This window comes from Grampus griseus (genome assembly GCF_964374135.1).
Source record: "Grampus griseus genome assembly, chromosome: 19".
Taxonomy (NCBI): Eukaryota; Metazoa; Chordata; class Mammalia; order Artiodactyla; family Delphinidae; genus Grampus; species Grampus griseus.
The window spans coordinates 51,505,949-51,529,952 of NC_139013.1; the positions used below are offsets into that span (position 1 = coordinate 51,505,949).

General features: G+C 47.1%; 1 protein-coding gene across 1 annotated transcript in view; it reads right to left on the reverse strand.

The window, feature by feature from the left end:
- LOC309837378 (polycystin-1-like protein 2) overlaps window positions 1-24,004 on the reverse strand; it is a gene marked incomplete at both ends in the record, with an annotated part of 78,740 nt that overhangs the window by 41,099 nt on the left and 13,637 nt on the right. Inside the window, 11 exon segments of the mRNA XM_082677838.1 lie at window positions 1,348-1,489; window positions 2,653-2,787; window positions 3,509-3,629; window positions 5,484-5,691; window positions 7,203-7,383; window positions 9,269-9,327; window positions 13,772-13,942; window positions 13,945-14,029; window positions 14,033-14,169; window positions 16,136-16,253; window positions 16,257-16,356. Coding sequence (XP_082533964.1) covers window positions 1,348-1,489; window positions 2,653-2,787; window positions 3,509-3,629; window positions 5,484-5,691; window positions 7,203-7,383; window positions 9,269-9,327; window positions 13,772-13,942; window positions 13,945-14,029; window positions 14,033-14,169; window positions 16,136-16,253; window positions 16,257-16,356 — 1,457 coding nt within the window.

Genomic DNA, 24,004 nt, shown 5'->3' on the forward strand with positions numbered 1-24,004 from the left:
GCCGCTCTATCTAAAGCAGCGCCCCTGTCCTGTGTCTTTGTTTACCAGCTATCTCTACCACTAATTATAAATACAGTGAGGTCAGAGACTTCCTCTCTTTTGTTCACTGCTGTATATCTAGGACCTAGAACGGAGCCTGACGTTCAATACGTCTGCTGTAAGAGTGAATGAATGAATGAATATCCTTTGTATCCTTAAAGGGGACCCGCCTATCATTGGAATCACTTCATTGTAGTGTGCGGACAATCACGACGTTCTTGAATTGTAATTGACAACTCATTTTTATATGGTCACACTTCCCTGCCCCTTACTGGAGCAGCTAGCCTGGCGTCTCCATTTAGGGGGACACAGGTTTGAAATGAAACCTGCTTACCTTCCTTGAATTGGTCCCTTCCAGGCTCAGACCCAGTCGCGGCCCTCTGAACAGCCCTGCTTTCCATGTCCATCTGACAGGCACCCCATGAAAACCACAATCCCTTGGGTCTGAGAATGGGGCCCCTCCACCTTCGCCTAGTCAATGGATTCAGTTTATGTCCTTGTGGTGTTTAATGCCGGACCCTGGGGAGCACCCTTGCAACACTCCTGGAGCCTAGGTTTGCAGGAAGGTCCCAATCTGACTGGCACATTTTCAGAGCTCTTGTGAGGGTCACAGAATGCCAAAGGCCATTGGGAGGAGACAAGGACTCAAACGGGCCCGCCAAGGACCAACCACCCCCAAATCGGAAGAGCAGAGGCAATGTGGGCGCTCACCCCGTCTCTCCTGCTGATGCCCTGCTGCTGTCTTGGGTGTGGGTTGTGGTGACAGGACACTGGCTGGGGCACTGAAGTGGGGTGGCATCAGCATGCTCCGTCCTCTCCTGTAAACCTGTGCAAACAGGTCTCGTCTCAGCTCAGCATGCTCTGTGACATCGCCCATTCCCAGCTACCTCCCGCAAAGTGGGGTCAGTAGCATCGTGGATGGTTCTGTGAACCAGGCCACCCCTGTCCTGAGTGGCTCCAGGGGTCGGGGCTACTCCGAGTGTGCACTGAGGAGTGGTATCCTGGTAGCAACCCCACGTGGTCACACTTCTGCATATCCTCCTCCATTTAGCCCGTTCCACGTCCCTCATGCCACGATAGAGGTCGTTTTGGCCTCCACAGTTGTGGAGAAGATAGGGAGTTACTGCTTCTCACCTCGCTGAGATGTGTGGCAGGGTCTGTGTGCCTGGGGGCAGGGCTTCAGGGTCATCCTGCAAACCTCTCTCACACATGGAACATATTCTTTGCAGCTCCCGGAGAGAGACAGGCACCTATTCTTGGAGAGGATGAGCCCAGGAGCTGAGGGGAGAGCTAGTCCCAAGCCGGTACCTGACTCCAGGCAGAAGCAGTACTCCAGGAGCCCCAGGGCGGCGGAAGTGTTGCAGAAGATGGCAAAGCTCGTCAGAACAGTGCCCTCCTCTGGGGCAGTGGTACAGGTGGGCAGTGGGAGCTGATCACGTAGGTGCCCTCCCTGTAGGCGTGCCGGCTCACTGCTGGGGAGAGGAGACGGAGGGTGCTTAGGGGGCTGTGTGAGGCGCACAAACTCCGCCATGGTTCACGATCTCCTGGGAGCTTGTTCAACATGCAGGTTCCCAGGCTCCTCTCCAGGGCCTCAGACCTCTCTGTAGATTCTGGGGTGGGGCCCAGAAATCTGCATATCTAACAACTCCCACGCCCACCCCCTCACCCCCTTGATGCAGGGCATTCCAGGGTCTCTGAGAAACTGGGCAGAGATAGAATCCCAGTCCTGCCATTTACTATCCATGTGACCTTGGCTTTCACCTTTTTAAGAATCAGTTTCTCATCTGTAAAATGGGGCTAATAATAATAGCTTCCTCCCAGGGCTTTAGTGAGGAGGGAGTATATCGGGAAACAAGACTTGCTCAAGAGACCGAGTTAGGACGGGCCACAGCCAGGATCTGGAAACACGCAGAACTCCCCCCAAACCATGGGCTCCCATAGCACCATGAAGAGCCCCCAGCTAAGCTGCGCCAATACCCCACACCACCTGTTATAATCACCTGGTTTTTCAAAAGGAGTGCACACCTGGAAGAGCTGGGCATAGAGGATTTTAATCAATTAAAATGAATTCCCTGGCCTATACTTAATTCAGAAGGTTTGGGGTGAACCCAGGAGTGTGCATTTTAAACTAGTACCCCAGGTTATCCTGGGCAGGTGGTCTGTGGGCCACTTTGAGAAATACTGAATCAAAGGAATGCACCTGAAAAAGAATAATCACCCCATTATTTATCTTTTTGAGAGTCTACTTTTCCTGCTGCTCTGGGCTTGTTTTAAGTGAGAAGCACTGAATCGCCTGGCAGGACATGCAGGCTGCCCACCCCACTGCTTTTACCACTGGTGGTGTGTCATCCACCCTGCATCATACAGTTCAGAGGCGGGTGTTTCTGTTCTGCCGTTTGCATGAGAGGAAATTGAGGCACAGAGACCTTGAATCCGATGCCTGAAGTCTTCCAGTTAGAAGGCAGCGGTGGTGGAATTCACACCAGAGCCTGTGTATGGCCCCCGCCCTGCACTGATGTCCCCTGTTTCAGCGCTCCTGGGTTTGTCTTGCTCACTGTCTGCAGAAGACAGGATCTGTGACATGAGACTGAAGGAGGCCTTCCCACCTCTGACTCTGGTTCCGGTGGCCTGGCTGCTGGTCCTCAGGAAGGAGCTGTTCAGCAGCAGGGTGGTGGTGTCGCTCTGAAGGAGGATTAAAAAACGTGGCCAGAATCCTTGGAGTCTGCAGGCCGCCGGGAGGGGCTCGGCCTGAAAGAGAGCACAGCCCAGGGCCCCTGAGGCTGCAGCCAGCCTACAGGACTCAGCAGGGCAGTGGCTTCTGACCCTGGGAGGCCTTTCGGATTTGTCTCCAATGGATTGACGGCAGTATCACCTGCTTTCCTGAGGTCAGCCCAAATAGCTCATCTCCAGCCGCGTTAGAGTGTTTGTCCTTGTCCAGGTTCCCTGGAAGCAGAGTCTGAGACAAGGATCTGTGTGCAGGGCATTTATGAGGGAGGGCTCTCAGGCAAACCCAGGAGGGCAGGGAGGGAAGCCGAATGGGGCAGAGAATGAAACAAGGCAAAGAAGTGGTTTCGGGAGGCATCCAGCTTCATTCAGCCTGATCCCATGGGGAGCTCTGGAGCATAAGCTGCACCACAGAAATTGTCTCACTCAGAGCCCGGGGGGCTACGCTGTTAGACCCCACAGTTATTGGCCAGCGGCCGCCCCATCGCAGCTGGGGGATGCCTGTGCATCAGCCTGGTAAGGATGGGCTGGGCACCCACAGCATCTGCTGCGATGTTTCCCTATTGTTTCTGCTCCGCTGCATCCGTTCTGTCTTCTGACCAATGCTCCCCAGCCCCCGACTCCTACTCCTCGGGCTCTGAGTGGAGTTGACCAAACCCCAGCTCAGTCCTGGGCATGTGACTCAGGTCTGGTCAATCAAAGTGAGAAGACGTTTCTGTTTTTGAGAGGCTGCCAGTGTCCTCGCCTTCTCCAGCAGGGTGTCATCTAAATACCAGCTGAACACGGCTGCTGCAGACTTGTCCCCCATGGTGACCTTGAGCAATACGCCCCTGCTGGCATTCACTGGCCTGCAGTTCTCCTCACAGCTGAAAGGGAGACAGAGAACGGAGCAGGGATGCTCCCTCAGACGTTGTGGCCGCCCGCCTGGTCTTTTGTCCAGTTCTTCTCAAGTCCTTTGAGAAGGTAGGAAATGGCTTTGTGAAGTGAAAGATGGAATAAAAACAACTTCTGCCCCAACCAAAACCAGGTCACGAAGATGAAGCGATTCGTTCCTGCCTGAATTCCCATTTCATTCACTGCACAAGAGAATGACACGGAAAGTGCGTGAGGCTGAGAGAGGACCCTAGGCTCCGATCCCGCCCCTGCCACTTGTGAATGACTGCTTTGCACAAGCCACTTAACCTCTCTGAGCCTCAGTTTCCTCACCTGTAAAGTGAGGGGATAAGAGCAGTCAATTTCCATGATTCTTTCTAGTGCTGATAATGATCAGTGAGTCCTGTGATTTTACAGCACACGTGCCACATCCCGTTGTCATTAGCTTAGCCAGTGCTGACCACAACCCTATGAGAATCCCCATATCACAGACGAGCAAACTGAGCTCAGAAAGTTGTGTGATGAGTCCCAGTGACACAACTCCTGAGTGGGGGATGGAACATGGGCCCACACGTCTGGACCCGAGCCCTGGGCCTTCTGTGTAATGTCATATTCCCTCACATGAGCCAGTGAGACATCACTGACTCCTGCTGTGTGCAACCCATCCCCAGTCCTTTTAGTAGGAGCTTTAAAATAGCTCTCGAATCTCCCCACTTCTGTCTTCACGTCTACCCTAGTGCAAGTGAGCCAGACATTCCCCATTTGCCCCTGCAGCCCACTTGCCATCAACTCTGTGGCTCTGTGCGCCAGGGACTGATCTCCATAGACTGCATCACCGAGTCTCCACACCTGCCAATGGGCCCAGCCAATGGGGAGCATTGAGAGGAGAGAGGTTGGGATAGCTATTCACCACTTTCCCTGCTCCTTACCAAATGGACTGCAGTTGGCAGAGGCCGTGTTCCTCTGGCCAAGGCCACAGCTCGTGCCGGGGGCACCTCTCCCACAGCTGCAGCTCCCAAGGGGGTTCCAGAGATGCCATCCCCTTCTCTTACCCCTGCAGGCCTAAGAGGGACAATGGCTTCCTCTTGTTGTAGTCCTGCATTGTCATCCCTGGTTGATCCCCTTATCCCTGCCCTTGTCTGTAAATAGACCCTTTATCCAACTCCCCTCCGTTCCCAATTTCAGTGAGCCATCTGCTTCCTTCAGGGACCCAGCTGATGGCCGCGCCACCTTGAACTCTCACCTTGATTCCTGCAAGTGCCTAAGCAACCTCCCTGAGTCCTCTCTCGCTGCCTCCCGACCCCGCCCCAGCCGCTTCTCCACCCTGCTACCAGAGCATTTGGAAGCAAAACGTGATCGTGTTTCCAGCCTGCTTAAAAGTCTTGGGTGGCTTTCCAGAACTCTTAGGATAAAAGCCGAAATCATGTGTCTGACATAACCCTCAAGGCCCTGCCGGAGCCAGGCCCTGCCTGCTCTTCCTCCATTGCTCCAGCCACACCAGCCTCTTTCACTTCCGGATTATTGTATGCTCCCTCCCTTTACTGTCTGTCCTGTCTCCCGCCCTCCCTTTTCCTGGCCAAGTTAATTCCTCTTCTGTCTTCACATCTCTGCTGAGGGCAGCCTCCCTTGACCCCGAGTCGGGGAAGTTGTCATAGAGGCGTGCTCTCTCCTTCCATTCATTTGTGTGAACCACTGCTGATCACCAAGTAACCCCAGTGAGAACTGAGACTGGGTCTGGTTTTACCCACCACTGTATGTCCTACCCCTTAGTCAGTGTAGCCAGAGCTGGCACTCAGTACATGTTGGCCAAACGGCAGCCCTGCAGGAGTTTGCTCTGGTGCTCCCACCTGACTCGCGGCCTGAGTTCCAGGGGGTCAGACACACAGAGGCACTGCTTCTCCAGGTTCTCCAGCTCCCGGCCTCTCCAGACTGCCAGGCGCAGGGTAACAGCAGAGTCAGGCGTCGGCAGGCGGGACAGTGGCACTACCAACTCCCTCTGGTCTGTGCGGCGCAGCTGCCTCTCAACACAGTCGCTCCACTGAGCCCAGCAGTGCCCTGAGAGAGAGAGGTAGGCCAACACTGTGATCCACCCAGGCACCTTGAACTTGACACATGTGGCTACCTTCTGGTTTGGGGTTTTTAGAAGAAATGGGTCATGGATAAGAAAATTGGTTCCAAATAGAGATTCTTTTTTTTTCGTTTCAGGTTGAAGGAATGGTGCCACAGAAGAATGTTTCTGGGGAAATGACCCCCGCTTCACCCAGACTCTGAGCAAACCTGCAGGATGTGTTGGCTTGTTTTGCATCAGTGACTTGCACTGGTGAGCAGGCCAGCACAGAGCAGGAGAGGCTCCCAGAGGATATACAGCCCCGCCTGGGAGAAGGCGCCTTCTTGTCCCTGGTGTAAGTGATTGTCCACAGCTGTTTGTCTCTGTGCGGTACATTGGGGACCTGGGAGGCTGTATCTCTATCTGGGACGCTGCATGTCATCTCGTGCTTTGTACCAACTCAGTAAGTCTCTGTGTCCTTTGCCCTTCAACTCTGTTGATTAATGTGTATCCACTACCCCAACTACCCCTGATGTGTAGTCATTCACAGGATATGCCTGGGGTCAGGTCATCAGCTCAATCACCTAAAGCCTATATTTGTATCCTCTATTAATTCAAATAACAAGAACTAACATGCTGAAGGATGTCCTGAGCACTTACCGATTAATATCAAAAGACTTCAAATGTTACATGACTTTTGACCCAGTTATTCCATTTCTGGGAACTTGTTTATGAAAGTAACCACAGCCGCAAGTAAAGATTGAACTGTAAGGATGTTCATTACAGCGTTGTTTATAAGGGCAAATCATTTGAAATAACCTCAGTGTCCAAAAAGAGGACACTGGTAAATAAATGATCATGCAGCAACTTGACAGTCTATTATGCAGTTAATATGAAAATCAAGATGGAGAAGAAGATACCAAGACATGAAAATATGTGGGATACATTGTTCAATGAAAAAAAAGGGTAACAAAAGCAATATGTACAGTATGAATGGCATTCATTTTATTTCTAGAAGAGTGTGCATAGCTAGGATATATCTGTATAAAAAGGAGAACAACCATTTCTTAAAAATAAGTACTGGTGCTACCATCTTGGTTTGTCAGAAAAGGCCTCATCACTTCCTCCTTCTAAACTATCTTCTCAGTGGCATACCAAGAGCGTGAAGGTTAAAAGAGGGGTTCAGTCCAAGAGGGGAGGAGTATTTTACCACTAATGTTGTTTGTGGTGACAGTAAAAAAGCAGGCTGGTTTTAGGGTTTAACTGTTGTTCCTAAATTCTCTACAGATAGTGCCTCTCCTGGTTGCCTGCATTCAGGGCCACCCCCATCGTGGTTTGCCACTGCTTCCACCCACCTCCCATTTCTATGGAATTCACAATCTCTGGCACATACAAGGCACATAAAACGTCAAGCGTGAGTAATCCTGGTGTGAAGGTTAAGAAAAAGAGCAGCAAAAGCTGACCGCTGTCCATCACTCCGTGGTGAGATAGGACGGTTCAGAGTTCTAAGGTCACCTACCACATGCCCACTGGAAGCGAAAGTCCTTGTTACTATCTGGCCAGCCCAGAGTCACTGTCGTGAAAGGATCCAAGTACTGACCGGGTTCCACGCACAGCTCCACATCCCCTCTATCTCTCTGCAGAAAAAGCTGGTGAGACGCCCTCCGCAGCTGGCACCCCACCTTGCGCCCCAGAGCAGTCTGTGCCAGGGGTGGCCACAGTGTGAGGCATGGAGTGGAGACAGACCTGTCTGATCCCCCTAGCCTGCAGGGGATGGATCACTGGGTAAGTGACTAGGCCGAGTGCGGGCTGGGTGCCAAGGGTTCATCATGCGTTCAACTGCATTAACAGAGCCTGCTCTGGGCCAGGCCCAGTGCTTGAGACCTGGAGATAGAGGAATAGAGAGCCAGCCCCCGCCCTTATACCTAGTCTGACAGACAAGGAACCCAACAATTAAAATGCAGAGTGCTAACTGCTGCAGTAGAGAGGGCTCAGGGGATCGTGATAATAGATGAGGGAGGAAGTAGGTTGAGGACGGCTGTTCCCCCTAAGGTTTGACAGTGTCTGACTCCTGGGGCTGCTGTGGATCAGATGAGAAAAACGAGTGACGCGCTTCCTCTTGTGTCTGGAGCAGAGGACAGCGCGGAGCTATTACCTCTACACAGCAGACAGCTGGTGTCAGGGCAAGCTTCCCAGAGGACAGGACCCCAGGGCTATGGAGCCGGGGAAGGAGGAGGAGTGAGGGCGAGCTGGGGCAACGATGGAGAGCACGTGGATTCAAGGAAAGGGGTTGGCAGGCATGTGGTGTGTTCCAGGATCAGTTCTGGTTAGACCTGTTAAACAGCTCAGGCCCAGAGGGCTTGTCCTGGGAATAACAGGAGGCTGTGGCCGAACTCAGTCCCCAGGGGTCTCTCTGGTTTGAGAATAAAGCTCAACCCCCTTGCCTTGGCACCTGAGACCCCATGTGATTTGGCCTCTGTCCGTCTCTATAATCTCCTACATCCTCCCCGCCTCCAACAACAGGGCTCAGGGCCTTCTCATCTACATACCTAGACAGCTGTTGTTCTGCTTCCAGGATGGCTGACTGTCCTATCTTCAGGTCCCCACTTAAATGTTACCTCTCAAGAGCCCATGTCTGATCACATTTGCTAGTCCACCCTCTGTTAGTTGCTGTCACTGCTCTGTATTGGTTCTAGTTAGATGCATCACAGTTCTTAATTATATGCTAACTTGTGAGTTAGTCTCACCCACTAAGCTTCCTGAAGGCAGGGACCACATCTGTTTATTCCCCATTGTTTCCCCAGCCCCTAATACCAATCCTTGAACATTGTAGAGGCACAATAAATCTTGTTATTGAATAAATGCATGCATGAGCAATGTCAACAGCAAGGAGTCAAAGACTTAGTCTTGCTATAAATACCAAAAGACCTGGGCCTTTTTTCTCATATAAGCATTAAAAGCCATGAATTTCCATCCGAGCACTGCCTTAGCTGTATCCCATAAATTTGGATAGGTTGTGTTGTCATTATCACTTAAAATATTTTAAAATATCCTTGTGATTTTTTCCTTTGACCCATTGATCTTTTTTTTTAAGAAGTGTGCTGTTTAATTTCCAAGATGTCTGAGAGATATCTACGTATCCTAGATAACCTATTATTGATTTATAACATGCTGCTGTTGTGGTTAGAGGACGTGCTTCATTTGATTTCAATCCCTCTGGGTTTCTTTTTAAGCAGAAGAAGCCTCAGTGATTGCTAGTGCTCTGCTGTTAGCACCAAAAAGCCCAAATTCAAAACTAAAACAGAGTACTTAGACATCTTTTTCTTGTGAGGTTAAGTGTTTTAAAAAAAATACTCACATTCTTTTCCTGAGCCTTTGTTCCAGGTGGTTCTTGGAGACTGAAGGGAGCTATGAACACAGTAGGGATGGGTGTCAGACGTTGGTGGTGTTTATAAGGTCACCAAAGGGCAGAGCAGAGTCAGAGGGTACGCTGAGGATGCCCTGGGAGTATCTGCCTGTCTTTGGAAATGGTTTAGGGACACGCAGAGAATATTCAGGTTGTAGGAAATGGGTCAAAAGCAAAACCGTCATGTTCACCGCTGGGCTATAGACACCTCTTTGGCGGGTAAGAAAGAGGCGGGCAGCTGCCAATGGCAGGTAGAACAAGATTAAGGTCAGACTTGCAGCTGTTCGCCATTAATGTTTACCTGCCAGTTGAAGGGTGAGGGTGGGGAGCCCTCATCTCATATGCTATTTTCTGTGGTGCAAATGTTCCCATACAGGCAGATTTCAGGATACCAAGGTGACCTCACTGAATGCATAGTGGGAGAGATGGGCACAACCAGCTCTGGCAGGCTGGTAGGAGCTGGACTCAGCACGCCATGGTGTGTTTCTGGATCCATTCATTGGCGTCTTAATGGCTGTGCGAACCTCGGCAGGTTAGTTACTCTTTCTGAGTCTTAGGTGCCTCATCCGTAAAGAAGGCTGAAGGCAGCCCTTATTTCTCAAAGCTCCAGGAGGACTGAATGCTGTGCTGTATATATTAGTGCTTTGTCATCTATTCATCTGTAAAGAATATTAGTGTGTCAAGTTAAAAAAAATGGAAAAGGTACTCTCAGCTGATATGCTCTGAGGATATTGAAATGTGAGTTTGATTAATATCTAATTAAAGTGTAGTGATTAAGTTAAGCACTTAGGGTTGGTCATTCCATGTGATTCGCTAGGCCCTGGTGACTTGGATGTTTTAAGACCAGGGTATTACTGATCTTTAAAGAATTCCCTCTCAGTGAATTCTTATTCTCACAATGATAAGTTTGAAGGTCTGTAAAATCATACAAAACAAACCTAAAATGCCAGACACAGAGATCTTTCTTAACCGTAAGAAGGAAGATGGTCCAATAACCCTGAATGAAGAAATCCAGAGAAATTGTTGCTACCCTGATCCTGCCATGAATTAGCTGAGTGACTTTTGCAAAGTCAATTAACCTCCCTGGACCTCAAATTCCATACGTGGAAACTCCTAGGAGGGCTGTGGACAGTAAGTAGAACGGACATCTCATATTTTCTTCCCCCGTCCAGGCATCCATGCCCTCTTCTTTTGATAATGGCACTGACAGATGATATTTTCCCTGGGGAACCATCCCTCCCCACCCTCAGTCCTTTGGGTGAATCTGATCCTACGTCATGTTCCGGGGTGGACGTGTGATCCTGGTCTGCCCTGAGTACCACTGCCCTCTGGTCTCAGCAACAGGTCTAGGAGGGACCATGAACCAAGCTTAGACAAGTGAGAGGCAGCCTCAGGACTTGTTCTGAAAATATCAACACGGAGATGCTCTTTCTCCTCTGGGGTTAAGGACTGAAGCCTGCAGCCATCTTGCTACTACTTGGGAAGAGGGAGTCGGACTGAAGCCAACATAGAACAAAGAGATGGAGAGAGGCAGATTTCCGAAGACATTGCGTGGCTGGATCCTGCTGTGCCTAAACCCTGGACTTTTATTTTCTGAGTTGATAAAATTTCCTTTGGCTTGAGCCATTTTGAACTGCTTTTCTTTCTCTTGCTACTTAAAAGTCCAGGCAAACACAGTCAAGGTGAATTTTAAGACAGTGACATCTACTATTGGCTGCCTACCAACAGCCAATACCCTGCTCTTCCTCTTGGCTGTCAGAATCCATCTTCTCCCACAGAGCCTAAAAATGCTGGATTCCCAGCATCCCTTACAGCTGGGCACCTGACCCAACTTTGGCCAATGGTATCTAAAGGGAAGATTGCTGGGGACTAGTGGGAAAGATTTTTTTCCCTAATATAAAGAGATGCACAGGGGGACATGGGTTTCTGCTGCTGCTGGATAATGCTTGGTTGACAGGTGATGTCTGGAACTGCGGCAGCCATCTTGATTGCATGAGACACAAGCGTAAGGACCAAGCGAAAGCTCTGAGGATGGCAGAGCAGAATGACAGACTGAGCCTGGGTCCTCGCTGGTGACACTGAGCCACTGAACCAACCTTGGAACTAACTTCTTAGTTATGTAAGATAATAAGACTTGAACTTAAAGCCACTTATGTTGGGCTTTCTATTATTTGAAGCCTAAAGCAGTGTAACTAATACAAATTCGAATGTTTTAGAATTCTGTATCAATGGTTGGATGTTCTGTTGCTTACCTTATTGCCTATTTAGAGTAACCAGAGAATTCTTAATATCTGTGAAACAAAATAAGCATTCAAAGCTCTGTTTTAAGGGCCCCCTCACTAGATTCCCGAGGAAGTGCAATGCCCTAAACTCCTGGTCACAAGTTTTATACCCCCTTGCAGAAAATTCTTACCTGTGACAGTGACGCTTCCAATTTTCAAACTCAAGTTTGAGAAGGCGTTCCTCACCAGCGACCAGAAAGGCGCCTGCAATGCAAAGGGTGGAGAATTATGGGCATTGTAATAAATTGTTTAACTTGCTCTGAGACAGTTCTCCCAGCCTGTGCTTCTCCAGTCCTGTGATGGCAGCATCTGACTCTTTCATCATCAAAGAATTTAATGTATCCCTGATGTATGCCAGGCATGGTGCAAGGCTCTGGGGACACAGAGATGAATGAAACATGGTCCTTGTCCTCAAGGCCTTATGGTCTAGTAGGCATGTGGGACACTCCAGTGTGGGAATCGGCATGGAAGGCAGTGTGGGCATGGGGTTGGGGGTCTGCTTCTACCTTGGGGAGAGAAAGAAATGGTTAATGAGGTGGGGCAGGGGCTAGAGCTGAAGTTCAGAGGATGAGCAGGTGCTCATTTGCCAGATGAGAGAGGAGATTCCAGCAGAAGGAGGCCAATTACACGGTTTTAAAAGGGTCGAGAGAGTGGGGAGGGGAGAGGAGGATTTGTCAGAAGACTTGGAGAGAGCCGCTGCTACATGAGTATCCCCGCCCCCCTGCCTCCCTCATGGGGAAGAGGTGGTGGGTGCTACCTTCTTCTCTTCTCAAGCCTGGAGAGAAGGTCTTCAGAGAGGGCCCTTGGTGAGCTGGGTATGTGTTCTTTGAGGCTGGGAACCCCCATGGACAGGTTCCTTACTCATGCCCTTGGAATGATCTATGACGGGTGGAGGAGAGGGAAGGGGAGAGAGGAAAGGCAGCATTTCTGCATTTGGGAAATGACTACAGTCGGCTGGAAGCAGCCAAGGACTGGGGGAGAATTTTCTAAGGACCAGATGTTAGCCTTGGCGGGGGGGAGGGAGTGGAGAGGGTAGAGAGAACGAGGAGAACAGAGAAAGGGACCCTGTTGGTGACAGGAGAGCCCTGGACTGAGTGAATTCTTATTCTCAGTAGCTGTAGTTGTCTGTTCTCAGTTGTAGGTGTCTGACATCTGTAGTTGTCAGTTGTCTATGAGCCTCAAGAGCCCATGGAAGCTCCTACGAGAGGCGGCTGCAAACATCTGCTGGGCGGTGAGAGCAAGGCCAGCGCCACCAAGTGAGCACCTTCCTGTCCTGCCTGGTTCCCTGTCCTTCCCCCCTCACTCCCTTCATCCCTGGAGGTGTCCAGTCTGTTTTTCTCATGGGGAGGAGAAGACTGCTTATCATCTAAGAGAGAGCCCCAAAGTCACGGGTATATGGAGATTTTATCTCTTATCTCCTACCAAGTAGCTTTTATAGGAGTCAAAAATTAATTTGCATTTGAATTACAGCCTCTTTATTATATTTGCCATTGTCGTTCCATTTCATTTCCAGATTCTTCCTGTTCCAAACTGTACCTTTGGTACCTGGCAAAATTGCGATGTTTCTCTTCTTGACTCTGTCGTTCCTTCTGCCATCTCTTTTGCCACATCCCTTGCTGAGGGCATGGTAGCCCATACCTGCACATCATTACCCCCTTTCTCACACACCTCTGAGGTCCAGGGTAGCGGACCTGGGTGGGCTGGAGACTCTGCCACCTTCATCACTTTCCTGCCTGCTGACCTCACCACACTGCCCTCAGAGACACTCTGTTCTTTCCAGATTAAATGCACGTCAGCTGTGGCCTCCTGCCCTGGCTGGTGCCAGCCGGTCTGCTGCCCTATCTCTATTCCAGGCAGCCTCCTGATACCTCCTCTCTTGTCCCTCTCTCTCCCACCCTTTAGTTTTTACCCATCTCTCCCCCGCAGGGCGTGGACTGCAGTTTCCCGAAACACATTCTCCTCTAGAAATGATGGAAGAAATCCAAGTACTCCCGCTCTCTTCCAGTGGTTCTCAGTGGGGGTGATTTTGCTCCCCAGGGCACAGTTGGCAATGTCTGGAGACATCTGTAGTTGTCATGACTTGGGGGCTGGGGCTACTGGCACCCAGTGGGTCGAGGCCAGGGATGCTGCTAAACATCCTACAGTGGACAGGACGGTCCCCGCAACAAAGAATTATCTGGTCCCAAATGTCAGAAGTGCCAAAGTTGAGAATCCCTGTGACTATAAGTTCTATAACTGCAAGTAATATCTGTCTCTTCCTTATTTTGTGACCCAGGCTGGATGCTGTGAACCATCTTTTTGTCTGGGACACACTGAAAAACTGGCTGGCAGAACCCTGGACACCAAGTCAGGAAGGGAAGAGGAGGGAGGTTTGGAAGGGGAGCCACAAACTCCAAGTACCTTCAAGAGGAACTGCCACGTGGTAAGTCCCAAATGGCCCCCCAAGGCTCTCTTTCTCATGGGAGAAGGTTGCATTGAGTCCTGCCACCTCAAAGTTCAGCCTCTCCGGGATACCGTGAGCCGCCGAGACATTGACCAGTAGGTCCTGTCCAAGCTCCAAGTTGCCAGAGCCCAGGAGGCCTGCAGGCCTGACAGGGGCTCCACGAAGTGGATGGTGATGTTTCTGGAGGGGGCAGAGGTGGTGGTGTTGCTGGTGGCTCAGATCTCCAAGTGGTGCATCCCTGGGCCCATCCGTTGCTGGACTGCTCCACCCAGGGTCACACTGTAGGGGAGCTGGCCCCTCTGCGTGGTGAACTCAGCCAGGGTTGTGTTACCTGACAGCACAGTGTAAGTCACCCCTGTTCCCAGGTGGAGTAAGACACATTTAAGAATGTCAGTCATGCAGTAGATTATACTGAGGTAGTTCAGACTCCAGTTGTAAAGTCAGATTCCACATATAGACATAGATATGGATATAAAGACATACGTAAGGATATATCCTCCCCACCCAAATATTAAAACGGATTATCTCTGAGTATTGGGTTCATGAGTGATTTTTCTTTCAGGGCCCTCTCTGCTCACCTGCATATTCTAATTATTTTATTTATTTTATTTTATTTATTTGGCTGCGCCGGGTCTTAATTGCAGCACACAGGATCTTCGTTGCCACGTGCGGGTCCTTAGTGGCAGCATGCAGGATCTAGTTCCCTGATGAGGGATCAAACCCGGGCCCCCTGCATTGGGAGCGCGGAGTCTTAACCACTGGACACCAGGGAAGTCCCTCTAATTATTTATACTATGCATGTGTTACGGTAAACTTAAAAGTTTGTAGTAAAAACCTCAGAACATTTTGTTGATAGAGATATCCTTGTGGCGAGGAAGGCTCAAAAGGTAGCATCTCTTAAGAGTGTGGCTGGTTTTTATGCATGAGAATTAGCCTCCAGTCTTGTCTTAAGTCGAAGCAGTGAAGCCCTTTCCATCTCCATGACTAACTGCCTGAAACCCTGCCCAACGAGAGAACTCAGCCTGTTCACATTAAGATGGGCTCCCTTACGGACTGGGGCTGGTTATCCTAACTGGATGCTAAATATTGTGGTTGACTCTTAAAAAATATGATTTAAACCACTGAATTAAGATTCTTTCCAATAGAAACCAAGCTAGTATATTTCTTGTTTGAGTGATGCTACTGTTGCTGCTGATGGTGTTGATGTAAGCCCTCTGAGAACAGGAGCCCTGACTTTCATGTTTATTGCTGCCTCCCCCCATACCTGAAAAAGAGTAGTCACTCAATTATGTTTGTAGAATGAAAAAAGATTATCTTAAGTTTTTCCAGGTGCACCTAGCAAGCTATCTTCAGCCAACAAGCACACCAGAACAGAAAGGAGCCCCAAGCACTGCGTTTAAAGTCCCGTTATAGATCCATGAAGTTACTGCTCTGAGTGAGGCTTCGGGTGGTATGAGGTTGGACTGAGACATGTCCTCACCTCCACAGCTCTGTGCCACTCAGTTTATATCAACAGGTCTCTGTCCAGATCTCAGACTGGACCTGTGCCTTGAGGAAAGATACTGCCTTCGGTGAGGATGGGAGAGTCTATTGACAGAAGGGGTGATATTCAAAATATTTAACAACTGAAACTACATGGGCACCAGCTAAGTAGAATGATGTTCTGATAAATCAGAATGGACACTGTGACCAATCCGAATGGATGCTGTGACCAATTAGAATGGACGTTGTGACCAATGAGAAATATTGCTATGACCAATCAGAAGAGATGCCATGACAAATCAGAATGGATACCTTGACTGATCAAAATGGACATGATGGCCAATCAGAATGGCCTCTGTGACCAATCAGAAGAGAAACTGTGAGCAATCAGCACGGACACCAGCCATAACAGCTGCTGTAGTTGATTATCAGCCCTAACTGGGGGCAATGTGATTGTGTCAAGCTGGTCGATGCTGGCTGTGCTGAGATTCACATGCCCCCAACAGGGAATGGCTTGGAAGTCCAAGTCTTGTGATGGGACTAGGGGCATGCAAATGGTCTTCAGAAGGATGGTTGCTCTCACTAGCTTACTAGCCTTGTGACTTCGGCCAAATTTCTCAACCTTCCTTCCATTTCTTCCTCCATAAAATGTATTGGGTGGGCTACTATATAAGCACTTAGACCAGTTCCTGGTATACACTAGGTACTAAATAAATGAGTGGCTAAGAAACTAACTCCATAAGTGTTTGCTGTTAGTACTTATTGAAGCCTGGGAGCTGGATGGATAGATTGGGGGCAAATCAAGGCTGCCTTGACCTTGACCATTTCTGCAGACTCACCTCCATCAAGCTCCACCTGAATCCACAGAGGGTCCCTGAAGACTGCCCAGGAGAGAGGGCTGGTTCCTGATGTGGACAGGCCAGAACACCCAGTCACACAGAGCCTCTCCATCTTGTCTCACATCGTCACTTGCTTCTGAGCTATCACGTTCCACTCGCTGGTTGTACACTCGACAAACACAGTGAATTCCCCAGGGGCTGTGAACTGGTGGAAGACGCTGCTGGACAAACTGCCAACAACGGTCAGAAACATTACCAGTGTTGGGCTCACACACACGCGCATTCACACGTGTGCTTGTGTGCACTCCCACCATACATCTCCCCCGCTCTGCAAAGATAAAAAACAATGAAGAAAAAGATGGTCCACGACCAAGCCACGCTCTCTGTGTTTGTGAAGGTTACACTGAGACTCCTGGAGCAGGTGAGAAATGGAAGAAATAGCTCTGACTAATTAGGGGTCGAATACTTGGCTGCAAGTCCATTGTCTGCCATTTTCTCCCTCTGTGGCTCATATGCACCCCCTCTCTGGGCCTCTTGCTTCATCTGTAAAATACTATGCCCCAGCCTACCTTTCTGAGCCTTGTTTTCCCCATTTGTAAAATGGGATGAGTCCAAACATATCAAAATTGCGAGTATGTTTTGCTTCTCATTTTCCCAAGGGGACTAATTTAAAATCCCTCAAATGGCCCCAAAAGATTCATGTGACCTCCCCTCCTGTCCTCCTCCTCAGCTCCTGCCACACTCCCCTTCTGTAACTATACTGGTAGCTCAGACCTCTTTCCAGTTCATAGAACATGTCACTTCTTCCCCACCCCAAGGCCCAGAAGTGCTCTTTACAGGGAAGCCTCTTGCCCATCCCTTTGCTCATACGCTTGCTCTTCCTTCAGTTCTCAGCTTAAACATCACCTCCTCAGGGGCGTCTTCTTAGATTCTTTTATAACTGCCATAGCTTTGCTGCTTCTCCTAGGTGACACTCACCCCTTTTGTGCTCGCTTATTCACTGTCATGCTTCCCTGTGGAGCTGTCAGCGCAGACAGTGTCTGTCTAGTTCTCCCTTTATACCTGGCATCTAACACAGAGCCTAGCACATAGTGAGGGCTTGAGAAATAGTTTACAAATGGATACAGTTGTGATAAAGCTTGGAGAACAGTAACCTGATTCTTGGTGCCGGCCAAGATGGAGTTAGCCCACTATAGCCTGTTTCTTCCATTAATTACAACTAAAAACCTGGGCAGAACACAAAAAGAAACTACCCAAGGACTCTGAAAAGTAAGAAACAGTAGGCAGATTGTGGGTGAAAGTCAAAACTTTAAGAATCATCCATAAAGACAGGAGTTTCCTGTTTTCTTTCTGGTTTTTTTTTTGTGTGTGTGTGTGGGGGGGGTTGTTTGTTTGTTTGTTTAATCTCCTTTATCTCTTGACTTTGTCCCGAGGGTAGTCTGGGTCATGGTACTGCACAGTGGGTAAAGAAAACAAAAACCCCGAGAGAAACACCCTCTGTTTAGCCAGAGGACCAGAAAAAGGGCCCCAGTGAGTCTGAGACTACAGAGGAAAAACCCACTTTTGTTTTGTGTTAGTCTTTTTTTTTTCTCTCCTGTACCTACCCCAGGCTGTCCTCTCTCTTGGAGCCTCACTGACTGTGTGGGGTGATGCAGACCCCAAAATCCCTAAGAGAAAACTGATCTTTCTATCCAGAGGATCCATGGAAAGGGGCCTGTGGGAGCTGGAGATTGTGGGGAAAGTCCTGAAAAGGAGAGATGCAGAGAAGATGATTCCCTAATTCTGTGTATGGCCCAGCATGAATCATGAGTTCACTCAGAAACTGCACATGTGCAGAACAGACCCAAAGAAATATAGCAAAGGCCTCTTGGACTAAAGTACAACATAAACCAGCACCCCAAGTGGCACATGAATGGAACAGACCCTGACAGTTTTGGAAACTGAACTGGAATGGGAACCACTGCTCACAGAAGGCAAGTCAGAATGTGTGGTCTGAACCTAACTGGGTTGGTTGCCTGCTAAAACAAAACAAACAGACAAGAAAAAAATAACATTTTCCAGAGTATTCTTAAAAGGACCCAGAGTGTCAGAACCTACTACCTAAAATGTTCAGAATATAATCCAGAATTGCCTGATACACAAAGAACCAGGAAAATGTGGCCAAATTTCAAGGGAAAACATAATCAGTAGATGTCAGCCCTGAGGTGACTCAGATATTAAAATGTCAAAGACTTTAACCCAACTATTATAACTATGCTCCATGAAGTAAAAGGAAACTCTCTTGAAATGAATGGAAAGCTAGACATTCTCAGCAGAGAAACCGAAACTATTAACAAGAGCCAAGTGGAAATTTTAGAAATGAATAACACAATGTCTGAAATAAAAGATTCATTCGTTGGATGCAGTAGCAGAATTGAGATGGCAGAGGGAAAAGTCAGTGAGCTTGAAGACAGAGCAAGAGAAATTATCCAATCTAAAGAACATAGAGAAAAAAATATTAAAAATTTAAAAAATGAGCAGAATGTCAGCAATCTGTGTAACAATATCTAAAGGTAAAACATTTGTGTTATTGGAGCACCAGAGAGAAGAAAGAGGTTGCTGTAGAAAAATATATTTGAAGAAATAATGGCTGAAAACTTTCCAGATTTGACAAAGCACGTAAATTTAAAGATTCAAGAAGTTCTGTGAAACCCCAAATGTAAAAAACAAACAAACAAACAAAAACAAAACAAAACAAACCTTAAAGAAAACCTTGCCCACAGATATAGTGAAGTGCTGAAAATTGAAGATAAAAAAAATCTTGAGATCAGTCTGAAAAAATAGTGATACACTACATGTAGAGAAAACAGTGATTTGAATGACTGTAGATTTCTTTAGAAACTGGAGGTCAGAGACAGTGAATGACATCTTCAAAGTGCTGAAAGAAAAGAGCTGTCAACACATAATTCTATAGCCAGCAAAAATATCTTCCAGGAATTAAATCAAAATGAAGACATTCTCAGGAATGAAGAAATTCTGTAAGAGACTTTGTTGCTGCAAAATCTACTTTAAAAGAAATGCTTGGGCTTCCCCAGTGGCTCAGTGGTTAAGAATCTGCCTGCCAGTGCAGTTCGAGCCCTGGTCCAGGAAGATCCCACATGCCGTGGAGCATCTAAGCCCATGTGACACAACTACTGAGCCTGTGCTCTAGAGCCCATGAGGCACAACTACTGAGCCCGTGCGCCACAACTACTGAAGCCCATGTGCCTAGAGCCCGTGCTCCACAACAAGAGAAGCCACCGCAATGATGAAGCCCGTGCACTGCAACGAACAGTAGCCCCTGCTCGCCACAACTAGAGAAAGCCCGTGCGCGGCTACAAAGACCCAACACAGCCATAAATAAATAAATAAATAAACAAATTTATTTTAAAAAAAAATGAAAAAGGCAATTTGAAGGAAGTTTTTCCAGCTGAAGGGAAATGATATCAGAGGGAAACTCGAAACTTCAGGAATGAAGGGAGAGTGCAAGAAAAGGTAAATATCTTGGTAAATGTAGCCTATTTTTCTCCTCTTAAGTTCTTTAATATATGTATGACTGTTGAAAGGGCTTTTCAATGTATGTAAACATCCTACAACTGACAATTATAGCATAAAAGATGGCAGGCAAAGGAAAATATATGCTGGTAAGGCCATAACATTTTACCTGAAGTGGAAAATATTAACTCTAAGTAGACTGTGAAAGGTTAGATATGTATATTGCAATCCCCAAGGAAACTATTTAAAAAGTAATACAAAGAAAAATAACCAAAAAAGCCAATAGGTAAGCTAAAATGGAATGCTGAAAATATTCAAATAATCCAAAAGAGGGGAAGAAAGGAGAGGAACGGGGGAAAATAAACAGAGGGTGCAAACAGAACACAAATAACAAAATAGTAGACCGAAATCTAACTATATCAATAATTACATTAATTGTAAACAATGTAAACATACCAATTATTATGCCAGATGAGATTTTAAAAAACCAAGACTCAACTGTATGCTGTCTATAAGATGCCCACTTTAAATATGACAATATAGATAGGTTAAAAGTAAAAGGATGGTTGTATAGCACAGGGGACTCTACTCAGTGCTCTGTGGTGACCTAAATGGGAAGGAAATACAAAAAGGAGGGGATATATGTATACGTATAGCTGATTCACTTTGCTATACAGTAGAAACTAATACAACATTGTAAAACAACTATACTCCAATAAAAATTTTTTTAAAATAATCACTTTGAGAAAACAGTTAACAACAACAACAAAAAAGTAAAAGAATGGAAGAAAGATGTAACAGCAAACACTAATCAAAAGAATGTTGGAGTGGCCATTATTAATATCAAACCATGTAGATTTCAGAACAAGTAAACTAACTGTAGAAATGTGAAGATGGCCTTGAATCCTACCTGGTTTTCAGCAATCTCTCTGGAAGAAGCAATTTATTCCATTCTCTAAACTCTGGTGCCAACTGAAATTGCCCAGGACTAAAAAGCAGAGAAATGGATTTTTCTTGATTTGTCACCCAGTGATCTTACCCAAGAGCAAAGAGTGCAAAGTGGTTTAGTAACTGCTGCCAACAAAGAGAAGCTGTGCTTGGAGTACAAAGCAATGGAGACAACAACTTAAATTTAATGATCCTATGACCCAGGAATTCCACTCCTGGGTATAAACCCAACAGAAATGTGTACATATGTGCATGAAAAGACATGTACTAGAATGTTCACCGTTGCACAAGTTGTAATAGTACAAATGGGAAACCACCCCAATGCGTATAAACACTAGAATGGATAAGTTGAGGAATATTCATACAACAGAATGTTATACAGCAGTGAGAAAAAAGAAATCACAGTTATACACAGCAATATGCATAAATCTCAAAAACATACTGAACAGAAGTAAGACACAAGAGAAAATATACTTTACGATTCTATTTATAAAAATTTCAAACACAGGTCACAGTAGTCGATGATGTTAGAAATCAGTATCCTTGTGGGGGGGCGGCCCGTGGAGGATTTCTGGGTACTGGGTCATGTTTTGTTTCTTGATCTAGGTGCTGGTTACATGGATGTGTTTATTGTCTAAAAATTAATTGAACTGTATCTTTTTGTGCAGTTTTCTATACATATCTTATGCCTCAATAAAAAGTTGAAAAATTAGTTCAAAATTCTATCACTTACTGGTTTGTATACACTGCTTTGATACTTGACGTGAATATGGTACAATTTAATGAGAGGTCCCCCAGACTCAGCTCTGTCCAGAGGTGACTCAAAATAAAGACCCAAGAATTATGGCAATACCCAGATCTGTCAGTAGGTGGCGCTGAATTACCAAACGCTGGACTTGGACAAATTTCACTTTATTCAAATTGTGCCTATAGGCACATAATATAATTTCAGAAATGTAGAAAGTTTCCCACGACAAACAGAGAAACAAAACAGCTTGCCATGCAAATGAACACAAGCCATGGGGAGTGCAAGGCTAGAAGGAGCTTTTAAAGGAGAAATCCTTTGACTTCTTACGCTGTTTCTATTTGAGGTTGAATCCTATCCATTAGCTCATGTGATTTATCTAGGATGGAGACGGAGTCCGATTTGAAAAATTCACCTGTTAGCCTAATGAGGAGTTAAGCAAAAGTAGGAGTCCGTACAAACACATTTTAAAAAAGCATAGTGACGTTTGCACGAAGTATGTGACTTCTGTATACTTAAAATTCATGCCATTTTTCACACTGTAAACTGAGTTCTGAGGCTGCTAGTGCTGATAAGAAAGCATCAGAAATATATCTCCCAATGTTAATAAAAGTGATAGCAGAAGGTGAGTGGGTAGTTTCAAGGTCTAACAGATCTTTAAAGTAGACAAAATTGGGTTATCGGGTTGGAGTGATGGTGGAGGGTATCACCATTTACTTCTTTCGAAAGAGAAAAGAAAATGCAGTAGCTTTCACTTACAGCAAATGCCCAGAGGGTTTGCAAATGTAAAGCATTGTTTATTGCTGTTTCTCTTAGATTATGGAAACATTTAATCACACAGAGAATTCCAGAGAGTAATATGATAAACACCCTTGGACTCACCATCCAGAGTGGACAAATATTTGCATTTTGTCCCATTTGCTCCAGTTTTTAACTACATTTGTATATTACTGAAATGTCCTTGTGTAACTAAAGAACTTAGCAGGGCTACAGTCAGTCAATTTTGACTTATGCCAAATGCAATTTGTGTAAAATTTGGGGGCTGAAAGACTATGTAACTTAGCATTTCTTGTTTGTTTTTCTTAATTTATTTATTTTTGGCTGTGTTGGATCTTCGTTTCTGTGCGAGGGCTTTCTCTAGTTGCAGCGCGTGGGGGCCACTCTTCATCGCAGTGCGCGGGCCTCTCACTATCGCGGCCTCTCTTGTTGCGGAGCACAGGCTCCAGACGCGCAGGCTCAGTAGTTGTGGCTCAAGGGCCCAGTTGCTCTGAGGCATGTGGGATCCTCCCAGACCAGGGCTCGAACCCGTGTCCCCAGCATTGGCAGGCAGATTCTCAACCACTGCGCCGCCAGGGAAGCCCCAGCATTTCTTGTTTTATCGATGAAATGGTAGCAGACGGGAAGAAACTTGCAGAATAATGCCATGGGTATTTCTATCACTTAAACCTTTTTTTTCTCCAAAGCAACTTCATATTTAATTTCTCATTTTACTCTGTGAAACAGTTAAGATCGCCATCAATATAAATGTGATAGGGAAGGAAATGGAAACCCAGAGATTGTCTCTGGGTCTCACATCATATCTAGGATAAGAACCCCAGCCTCTGGACACATTTTATTTTGCGGCATGGCACAATGCCTGAGACCCCAGAGGCCTTCTGAGTTTGAGACCTGCACTCACTGGATCAGATTTGGACTGTGGACCGGGTTGGTCCCCGGGTTGCCCCAGCCCACCCAGGCCTTCTGGGAATGGCAGGCACCCACAGGGCTGAATTCAGAACCTCTAGCCCACACAGAGTAGAACCAGAGATGTTTCAGTGTTAGGAGAGGTGCTTATGAGCCTCCATGATTTCCCTGGGGATCCTTGATTTCTCTGAAATGAGCCAGATGCCAAGGAGGATCTGGAACTGATGGGGCACCCCTTCAGCTGGGGCACCCAGCAGGGTAGAATGGAGCTTATTCCAGGCCCAGGTAGGACTTTGAAATGTTATGAATTGTGTTCAGCTGCCATCAGCTTGGGGAGCTATTCTTCCCTGGAGGATGCAGCGTCTGGTGCCCTTGGGCCCCGATGCTGCGTGCTGTGTCCTCCACCAGGACCTAAGAGCCTAAGAGCCTGAGCTTTGATTCCAGGCAGCCCTGGCTTGCCTGGCTATGCTGTCACTCACCAGCTGCGTGGCTTGGGCATCGCTACTGGACCTCTTGAAGCCTCAATAGCTTTGTCTGTAAAACAAGATGATTATGTAGTTCAGCACTGTCCAACAGAAACTGTGTGAGCCACGTGTGCCATTGTAAACTTTCTAATGGTTACACTGAAAAAAGTGAGAAGGAGCAGGTGAAATTAATTTAGAAAATTTATTTCCTTAACCCCAATAGATCCAAAATACTATCATTTCAATGTGTAATCAGTATCAAAACATCACTTAGTGAGATATTTTACATTCTTTCATGGGAAGGGAGCTACATCTTCAATATCCCACGTGCATTTACATTTACAGCACATCTCAGTTGAGAGCAGCTGTATTCCAAGGGCCCAGTAGCTCATATGGTGAGTGGCTGTTATTCAGGACAGAGTAGCTCCTGCTCATGGGGTTGTTGTGAGGATTAAGTGAGATTGGGTGTGAAAGCTGCTTAGCTGGACTGTTATTAATATTGCTACTATTATTTTT